Source organism: Myotis davidii, unplaced genomic scaffold (genome assembly GCF_000327345.1).
Source record: "Myotis davidii unplaced genomic scaffold, ASM32734v1 scaffold70, whole genome shotgun sequence".
Lineage (NCBI taxonomy): Eukaryota > Metazoa > Chordata > Mammalia > Chiroptera > Vespertilionidae > Myotis > Myotis davidii.
Window position 1 is genome coordinate 425100 of NW_006282434.1, and position 11087 is coordinate 436186.

General features: G+C 36.2%; 1 protein-coding gene across 1 annotated transcript in view; it reads right to left on the reverse strand.

The window, feature by feature from the left end:
• The window catches only part of VWA8 (von Willebrand factor A domain containing 8), a 368307-nt gene that overhangs the window by 216221 nt on the left and 140999 nt on the right, over nt 1-11087 (reverse strand). Inside the window, exons 16-17 of the mRNA XM_015559449.1 lie at nt 8016-8122; nt 2192-2263 (exon numbers count right to left, since the gene is read on the reverse strand). Coding sequence (XP_015414935.1) covers nt 2192-2263; nt 8016-8122 — 179 coding nt within the window. The remainder of the gene's footprint in view (nt 1-2191; nt 2264-8015; nt 8123-11087) is intronic.

Here is an 11087-nt window from a genome sequence, read left to right on the forward strand (position 1 = left end):
CTTTCTGAGATCTTAACACTAACATTAGCTTTTGAAAACAAGTTTGAGAGGAACTGAAATTGGATAAAGTACTCAAAAAGTTCTATTAAGTAGTTTTAACCCACCACTTTGGTCCAATTTTCACTCCTTGACCTGGCATATGTAAGCATGCACAAAGTTAGACCTCATTAAATTAGCTAAATACTAATTAGCACTTAATTATTACTAGAAATTTAAAAATAATTAGTATTGCATTATTCTTTCCTAGTGATAATGCTGCCAGTCTCTGATTCTCTCAGTATGTTACCATGTCCAGTTGAATGGGCCACTTAACTATTAAGTGGACACCTCCTAGATTCTATTGAATTTGTTTCCTTCATTAAAATGTTGCAAATTTACAAAATAAAACATTTAGTCAATTTCTCTTAGAATCTCCTGACTCCTTGGGCTTCAGAAATATTAAGGACTGAATACTGGACTATTAACTGATCATCTTCCTCCTATTGTGATATACAAACTCATCAGGAAAAATGATTTTTCAGTATATAAGAGTAGGTAGAACTTTTCAAATAGTAAAAAAATACCATGAATAATTTATCACTTTCCTTTTAATCATTTAGAAAAAAATGAAACAAGAGAATATTAAAGTCCTTTTTAATAGTACAGTGATACACAGATTTACCTATATGATGTCTACATTAACCCAATAAAGTGCTACAGGTTAGATTTAAGGAAACTGAGCCTCAGTAAAATGAGCAATGTGCCCAGAGTTACAGCTCTCTATGAAAGTATTGCTATTGGACCTCTAGCCAGTTAACTGCCAAGCCTGTGCACTCAACCAGCAAACCACTCAATTGGCCCACTTCTTGTAAAAAGAAAAGTCAGCACTTTAAAATGGTAAGTTTGAGGAACTAAATAAAGACTATGTTTTGTTTTTATAGGTTAAAAAAAGGAAAAATAAAGACCAAACTCCTGAAAAGTTGTTATCCTTAAGTTAAAACCAATTTTAAAAAACCAAAGGTGCTGTTTACTGTGAGTCTGACAATTCAATTAAGGAAAATTATCAGAACCTTCCTAAATATAAAATATTCATCCATTCCCTCCAGAAACACATATTGAATATCTTCTATATAGCAGGTACTGTGCTAGAAACTGAGGATATAGAGATGAGCAAGGGAAGTGTGGTCACTGCCCTTGAGGAGCATATAGACAAGTTGGAAAGACATCATTGTACACACAAATACAGTACATATGACTAGTGTGATGAAAGGGAGATAGAAAGACACAGAGAAGCAGGGGAAACCTAACTCAGTCAGGGACTAGCTAAAACCTCCTTGGAGTTAGGGGAAGGGGGGTCTGGGAAGAGGGCTGGGAGTGCTCCATGCAGAGAAGAGCATGCATCAAAGACTAGAGCCCAGATAAGAAACTACAGGAGTCCAGAGTGGCTCTGGCTAATAGAGTGTCTGAGGGAGTCAAGCCTTATGAGTAGAAAGGTGGCCTAGTCAGTGATGGCGAACCTATGACACCCGTGTCAGAGGTGACACGCGAACTCATTTTTTTGGTTGATTTTTCTTTGTTAAATGGCATTTAAATATATAAAATATATACCAAAAATATAAATCTTTGTTTTACTATGGTTGCAAATATCAAAAAATTTCTATATGTGACACAGCACCAGAGTTAAGTTACGGTTTTTCAAAATGCTGACATGCCGAGCTCAAAAGGTTCGCCATCACTGGCCTAGATCCTGCAGGAAACTGAAAGCCATACTGAAGACTATACCTAAGGGCAGTGCAGGCCAATTTAAACAAAAAAGAGAGACTTAATCAGATTTTAGTTTTACAAGTATCAATCTGGCTGCAGAGGAGAGAGTAGATCAAAGTGGGACTAAGTTCTGGGTGGAACTATATTAGAAAACTAGTACTATAACCCAGGTGCTAGGTGATGATGAGATGGGCTAGTAGATATTTATGAGGTATAATAGACAGGACTTGGTGGGTGATTAAATGGGGGGTGATTTAAACCCTGAGGTCACTCTAAAGTTTAGAAGGTAGAAGACCTTCATCATTTAATTAAACTAGTCATTTAGGTAAGAAAAAAAAGAATCATTTCTAAAAACTTATTCCAACAAAAACAAAAAGCTTACTGCTTTTATACTGTTACTATCACTTATTCATTAGTACCTTGAGTTCCAGCCATAACCATAACTCACCTGGTTACCAACCAATAACAGATGTTCTCCAAGAAGAAAGTCTTTGAGCATATCTTCCATCACTATCATATGCTAGAGAAAAAGAAAACACAAGGTTAATTGTGTTTTGCACAATCAAGGTAAAATAAGAAAGTTAACTATAGTGATGTCTTCAATGGAAAGGAAAACATCTATCATAATAGATAATACCTAAACAATTTGATTAAAAAAACAACAAAAATTAATGCTGTGGTTATAAGTCAGTTATATAACCAATTAGGTCACTGATACTAAAAACCTGAAATAGTACACCTGAGCAAAACTAAGCCACTCACCAGTATTTCAAATATATTTTTCAGCTATCAAACAATGTAGACTTGGTTTATAATTTAATATAGCATTTAAATTAACACTTGCTTATATAAATATACAAACGTTTTCTAAAATAATTGGGGGAACATCGATCAGACCGTCAAACTTTAGAGGAAAGGTAGGGGAGGGTGGGGGTAAAAGGGATAGATCAACCAAAGGACTTGTATGCATGCATATAAGCATAACCAATGGACACGGACACCAGGGGGGGGGTGAAAACATGAGCAGGGGATGGGCACATATGTAATACCTTAATCAATAAAGGAAGATTTTACACTTATTTATCCTAACAATTACCTTCAAAGGATGTAACAGCTTTAGAATTAATAATATATAATCCACCTTCCACATTTTTAATGTAAATTAAGACACAAAATAATAAAAGAACAAAATTAAAGTGGTTCACAATAGCCACAAAGGAAATCCCATTGCTCTTTTGTATCTTAAAAAATAGGACAACTATTAGTAGGTTACAAAGGCTCAGAAGGTGGGGGTGGAGGGGAGAACTATCCCAGAACAATTAATATCCATACTTTCTCCTGGTTTTCTGTATTAAAACAATACAGGTCTGATAAGTACTGAAATTACTGAATTCCCTAGTTGTAAGAAAAGCAGAGTAGAGTTGGTAACTGAAGCCATGAAATTGATAAGAAAGGAATCTGATTGTTTCAGTATTAAAATCTGATTAAGCCTCTCTCTCTTTTGCTTAAATTGGCTCCTCATTTTGTATCTAATATATCCTGCAGATATTTTTCTAGATTGTCACTTGCTTTTTCCCCCCAATGTGGTTTATGTATTTTTTGATATTTAGAACATTTTCCTTTTACTTGTCAAATTAAGCAACATTTTCTTTCAGAGTTTCTTTTTTCAAGAGAAAATTGAGAAAATTTTTTCCCTTCTTCAAAAGATGAGTATTCCTTAATGTTTACCTTGGAGGTTTTTATTTTTTAAAATGCTTTCAGATACACCATGGAGCTAGAATTTTAAGAAGGCTTGGAGTAGGGTTATGTCAATGTATTGTCCCTCCTGGATCACTTTTAAGAATAAAAAGAGACATTATCAATATTTATGCTGGGACAATATGCAAACCAAGGTATATGGTTACCTTAGTTCCAAAGGAGTCCTAGAACACTCTTAATCTGGTTCTAGTTATAATGTGGTCTGGAGACCTCTTCCTTCTGACTAAGATGAAAATTCATTATCAACTTCCAGATAACATTAAATTCTCCCAGAAATAAATGGGCTAATCTGCATAAATAGAAAAATTGGAGTGAGCACCTGTCTAGCCAGGTAAAAACGCAATGTAAGTAAATGAAAAATAACCCAAGCTATATCTATAGTCTATTTTTTCTTATGTCCTTCTACTTCACGCTTCATTACATCTAACTAGATTATTCAAATCAAATATTAGCTAAGGCTCAGGTTACGCCTACATCATTCTTCTCTTAACCTCTTGGCCCCCTTACTACCACAGACAATTCCTTAAAAGTCTCCTCTCCAAGTTCTGTCTCTACAGATTACTTCCTATCTCTCTAAAATTCCTATCCATAGTCTTCTGAATTGGCTCTTCTTGTAGTAATTCCTTAAATTTTCCCTATGTTCCTTCATCTGTTCTCTCTCCATCTTTTTACATGCTTTCTTGGGATGAGGGGGGTGACAGGATAGGGCACAGGAGATTGTGTCTATTCTAACATGGCATCCACTTGAGGACCAAGAAAGGACCATGTGCAGAGTTAGGGAGCCCCACTCCAGTAACGAAGAGCTACTTCAGACCCTACTCTCCTAACTCCTTTCTCATCCATCCCATGGCTTCAACTACCAACTCTACACTGATCTTCAACAGCAAGACTTTTTTCCTCAACTCTAGCCCTGTACTTCTGAGTAACTATTGAACTACTAGGTTATTTCCCAGTCTCCTCAAACTCAGTATATCCAAAAGTTGGCTCATTACTTTCTTCTCAAAGTCATTCTTTATCCTGTATCTTTTATCCTGATTAATAGTATCATTTTCCACCACCTGGCTCCTCCTTTATCAAGAGTCAATTAAACACCAAGTCTAAGCTATTGGGCCACCAAAACGTCAAGTATATCTATCCTTTTCTTTTTATTCCCACAGTTTTCCTTCAGGTTTTTATGATCTCTGGCCTAGATTTTTATAAGCCAATTTGGCTTCTCTAACTTAAGTCCCTCCTTGAGCCAACATGCTCTCTACAGTACAAGCATACCTCATTTTTGTTTTGTTTTTTTTGCATTTCACTTAATCACACTTCACAGCTTTTGCACTTTTTACAATTTGAAGGTAAAACACTCCATCAGCAAAAGGACTACGACTTGCTTTATTGCTATATACTTTATTGTGGTGGTCTGGAACCAAACCCACAATATCTCCGAGGTATACCTGTACTGAATGTCACTTTGTTGTTCAAAATCGTGTCACTTCTCTCTTCAAAATTCCTTAAAAGACTCCTAATACCTTAGAATCAAAAGGTCACTCCTAAACTTATTGATTTAGTCAGTCTCATCTCCTAGCACTCTCCTTCTCCTACACTGTGTTCTTTAGTCATAGGCACAATTTAAAATAGCTTTCTTTTTATTTATTTTTTAACTTTTCCACCAGATCATGTGCTTCTGGGGGGAGAATCTTTGTCTTTCATCTCACACAAAGTTCCACTGACTCTACCTCCTAAACAGCCCTGCCATGTATCCTTTCTACTCTGTCCCCACTGGCACTGCCTTGTTTAGATCCTTCATGACTTTCACCTGAACTATTACAACAGCCTCCTGGTCTCTCTCTGCCTTGGTCCCAACTTACAGGCAACTTTAAAGAGTGAATGCAAAGCTAGCAAAAGCGGAAATGTGCTTAAAACTTTCAGTGGCTTCCTCACTTCTTCTGAATAGCATCCAAATTCCTTAATTAGCAAGGTCCAGAAGATGTGACTCTTTCCTAACTCATCAGCCTCATCTCGTATCACTCTTCCATTTGCAACCTCAGCTCTATGCCAATGACAATTAATTATATGTAGCTCCCTAAATTGGTTACTCTCTCACATAGTCATGTTTCTACAAATGCTAGTCTCTCTGCCTGAGAGACTCTCTCAACTTTGCCTGGTTAACTCATTTTCCATGATCATTCCAATCTGGGACCAGCCTCTCAATGCTACCATGGTAACCTGCGTGCACCTCCATCTTACTGTGGAGTAACTATGTGTACTTATGTGTCTTTCTCCCCCCTTGACAGACCCAGCCCTGGAACTGTGTACATGTGTGTGCACACACGTATATGCGTACATGTGTGTATTTTCATCTCAGTATTCTAATACCTTATGACAAGGCTTGACATATGGGAGATATTGTTTAACTTTTTCAGATCTAAAGCTCATTATGCTTATTAAAAGGCTATTAAACTCTCCTGTAATTTCTCTTCCTTATTGCTGCAAGTGTAATATTCCTTAGTCACAGATTTAATGAAATAATATTCCTGATTATGAACACTTAAAATCTTATTCATCCTTTCATTAATTAGCTCAACAGATATTTATTCAGCAGTCACTCCATGCCAAGCACTATAATGTTTCCTGGAAATGTTGAAAAACACATTTAAAAAATCAGTTTCAACATAACATGGTAAGAGGACCACAGAGCATAGAACAAGAGGAGAAAGAAGCACCTAAATATTCAAGAAGCACTGAAAACTACTGCTTCAAAGATGGAGTGTGGCATAAAAGGAAACAGTAATGAATGCAACAAAAGCAAATTTAATCAAGACACTGTCCCTAGAATTGGTACAGCTAAACATTTTCATTAAGAGCTAATTCGTAATGCTTTATGAAAAGAAGGTATGTTTGGAGCCAGGCTACAGAAAGTCCCTCAGGGCCACTGTGTAAAGTTCACAGCAGCCCTGTGGACCTCAATGTCTATGTCATAAGCACCATGGCAACAGACACTATGTTCAAAGACACATGGCCTTCCCTGCTACTGAATCCTACATTCTTGTATGCTGGCAAGTCTTTTAAATGTTTGCTACCATGGAGTTTTTCAAATTTTCACTTATATCAAAGTTTCCTAATTCTTTTTTCTTTATTCTTTTCTACTACAAGGACAGAGTGTGATATCAATACTTAAAAATAGTATATTTTCCTTACAATTATGTTTTTATCTTTATTGACAGGAAAAAGTTTTTCTTCCTTTGTGTCTTATAAGTATCTTTATTTTCTGTTCATTTGTCTACTGCTTATATAAGAACATTAATGCTCTGGAAGAAAGTAAAATCTATATTAGATAACTGGCTACATAATGAATAAAAAGCAAATTGGGTTATGCCTTTTGCTATGCTATAGATGATAACTAAAATTTTAACAGATTTCAGAATATTTCATTAATATTCTTATTGAGAAAGAAGTATTTGCCTAGATAACTTCAATGTTGTTAATATAACATAGGGATATAAATTAGAACACTCATTGAACAACAAATAGAGTTGGAAAGTGGCAGATAAAAGGAATTTTACTTCAATATCTCTAAATCCTTAATATAGTGAAAACAGTAGGTAGTTTTTCTAACATACTTTGTAAATGTAAGGCTATTATTTACATGCAGATTAGTCACCAAACATTACAGAAAAAAATTTAGTATGTGTTCTATTATAAAATAAATAACCAATTGACAGAAAATCTGGAAAGGAAAAACTATTTTTATTATGAGTGATTTTCTCTGGAAAAAAAATCTTATTAAAGTAAACATTTACAATAAAGCATTCTGTGTACACACTTATTTCTGTCTTAACAGAAGGACCATAATTATAGGTTTTGCAAGTGGAAATTGTCTACTGTCTTCCCTTAAAAAAAAAAAAAAGAAGGAAAAGTAAAGGTACTAAAATTTTTCCAAAAAAGGAAAAGAATATGAAGGAAAGAATGCAGCTCCAGCCAGGTGGCTCAGTTGGTTAGAGTGTTGTGTACACCAAAAAGTAGCAGGTTCTATTCTGGTCACGGCACATACCTAGGTTGTGGGTTTGAACCCTGATTGGGGACCATACAGGAGGCAACTGATCAATGTTTCACTCTCACATCGATGTTTTTCTCTCTCTCTCTCTAAAAATTAATAAGCACATCTTCAGCTGAGGATAAAAACAAAAGAATGCATACGACACATCCTCCTTTAAACTAAAATTATTTAACCAATAGGAAAGCAAAAGAGAGGATATTAGTTCTACTTTGTTTTTAATTTAATAATATATTCATTTTATTAACCTGAAGTATAGTATATGTGTGCATATAAAATTTATTATACTCTACTCATAGCAGCAGCTCTTCCAACGTCATAATGCATTAATGGAAGGTGTTTCAACACTTCACTTTGCATCATCTGAATTGAATTTAGCAAATTATAAAAATAATTAAACAGTTTCACTTGAATCAGAATGAACTACTACAATATAAGTGGTGATTTATCCATGAATGCAAAGCAGGGATTTTACCTGAATGTTGTCGTAGAACAGAACATCAGGCACTTTCATTTTCTCGTGGGCATTATAGATTGGTGTACTAATAGCGCCAATTCTCAGGGAGCCAGATGCTATTTCACCTAAAAATTTCACAAAGGACAGAGAATTACCTGCAGAATTGTTCTTACAGAAGTCAAATTCAGCCCATACAAAATGCAATGCAGCATCTTTAATATCCTGTGGATTCGTCAAGGAATTTTAATTTAACATATAAAAGAAATAAGCTTTAAGGTGGTAATAAAAACCTTGAAGGTGTTTTACTCGCTAGAGAGTTTTTAGCTTTACATAAAAAGCTTAAAGCTCTACCAAAAGCTTTCAATTATCCAAAATGTAATCCTATATAATAAAAGGGTAATATGCAAATTGACCCTAATGGGGGACCGACCAGAAATGACTGGTCACTATGATGCACACTGACCACCAGAGTGCAGACACTCAACGCAGGAGCTTCCCCCTGGTGGTCAGTGTGCTCCCACAGGGGGAGCGCCACTCAGCACAAGCACAGCTAAGGGCTGCGAGCACAGCAGTGGTAGCAGGAGCATCTCCCACCTCCTAGGCAGCACTAAGGAGCACTACCCATGGGGAGCGGGCCTGACCCATCCGCTGGACACCCCCCGAGGGCTCCCGGGCTGCTAGAGGGATGTCTGACTGCCAGCTTAGGCTTGATCCCCTAGGGATATCCCCTGAGGGGTTCTGGCCTATGCCCTCTCAGGCTGAGGGCCCCCCTGAGCCTCTAGTAAAATATAATTAAAACAATATATGTAGCAAACAGCATATAGATAAAATTGAGAGAAAACAAAACTCAGATCTCAGTCAAGTAACCGTAATAAGCTTGTTCAGTCCAAGACAATCACACATATATAAGCCAAATACACATTCAAAAGCTCTGAAGTACTTGAATATAATTTTTTCAGAACCCACTCATTCAAAACCCCATATGAGAATCCCCTAGATAGCCAGTCAAAGATAAAAATGAACCAATCCATGCCAGGCCTCCCAAATTACTATATTCAGAGATGATCCAGGAGAAATGTATTTTCAAATAAGCACCCCAGGTGCTACACAATTATTTTGTGATAATTAATTATTATTGCAATGTCTCTTATAGTTGGTCTAGAATAGAATCCTAGCTCCTTGAAGCCAGGAAACTAAATATTAAGTTTCTTAAAGTCAAGGAACATCTTTCATGTATATTCTCTACAGTAACCAGGCATATATGTTCACTGTCTAATAGATGCCAAGGTCAATAATAATAAACTGCCGGGCTGGTGTTGCTCAGTGGTTGAAGACTGACCTATGAACCAGGAGGTCATGGTTCAATTCTGATCAGGGCACATGCCTGGGTTGCAGGCTGGATCCCCAGTGTGGGGTGTGCAGGAGGCAGCCAATCAATAATTCTCTCTCATCATTGATGTTTCTATCTCTCCCCTCCTCTCTGAAATCAATAAAGGTACATTTTTAAAAAGGTTAAAACATAATAATAATAATAATAGTAATAGTTGCAGTAATTCTGATGATCACAATAATAGAAACTATCATTCACTGAGAACCGTTTACGTGCCAGATCCCAAACTAGGAGCTTCAGCTTATTGTTTTCTCATATAATTTCATTTTATTTTCCTAATAATGAGACAAGAATTATGAAGAAGCTAAAAAAAAACATAAGTTAGAGTGGATACAGCTAAAAATAGAACTAATGTTCTTTCTGCCATGTGGGATAGTTCAATCTTTGACTCCAAATAATATTCCATCCTATGGAAATACCTTAGCAAGCAGGTAGACAATTATAATCCTAAAATAACTGACCCATCTTTTCCCTCCCTACTTTTAATAAGAAAGTTTCTATTTGTGTGCTAAAGCATTTTAAAAGACAAGGTGAAAAAGCAACATTTGCGTTTGTGAAGCACCGTGAACAATTTTAAGCTAAAAATAATTAAACTGTCACCCTGCTTAATCACTGCTGGGTGCTACACACTTGCCACACAGCAGTAGACCTCATCTTTCAGTAGATCCTCACCATTGCCTTTTTTCTACAAGTTCCATAGAGAAAAGAACTATTAGCTGTTGCTAAGGATTTATTTTATTTTACTACCATCAGGTCTCTGAAATAGACCAAATATAAAACTATAAAAGGAAAGACCAGGACTGTGGAAGTGAATTTACTATATACTTGTATATTGAGATGACACACATAATTTCAGATTCAAACAATATCAGATATCACCTATGGTTTAGTTTATCGATATATTTACTTAGTACATTTAGGGAAGTGGTTGGCAAACTGCAGCTGGCGAGCCACATGCGGCTCTTTGGCCCCTTGAGTATGGCTCTTCCACAAAATACCACATGCGGGCACACATGTACAGTACGATGGAAACTTCGTGGCCCATGCGCAGAAGTCGGTATTTTGTGGAAGAGCCACACTCAAGGGGCCAAAGAGCCGCACGTGGCTCGCAAGCCACAGTTTGCTGACCACTGATTTAGGGCATTAGTACAATTTAATTCAATGAACCCATATTTATCGTTAAAATTTCAAGATAAAAAAGAGAGCATGGTGATATTATAGTTCCCTGGGAGAAATCTGGCTAACGATCTAAGAAATCTCAGAGGAGGCATTATTATTATAAATCTGTCAAGTCCTCAGACTGGTAGGCTCAAAACCTGATTTTGTCCTCACAGCAGAGGACAAATCTAACTTTCAGGAAATTATTAAAGACATAAATTCTGATCTATATGCAATTTTTATATATAAAACCAGAATTGCAAAGTATTACATTGCAATGAAAACTGCAACTTTCATATGGACTATATGACATACTGGTTGTCCTATCAGCATATTATCTAGAGCAGTGGTTCTCAACCTTTCTAATGCCACGACCCTTTAATACAGTTCCTCAGGTTGTGTGACCCCCAACCATAACATTATTTTCGTTGCTACTTCGTAACTGTAATTTTGCTACTGTTATGAATCATAATGTTAATATCTGATCTGCAGGATGTATTTTCATTGTTACAAATTGAACATAATTAAAGCATAGTGATTTT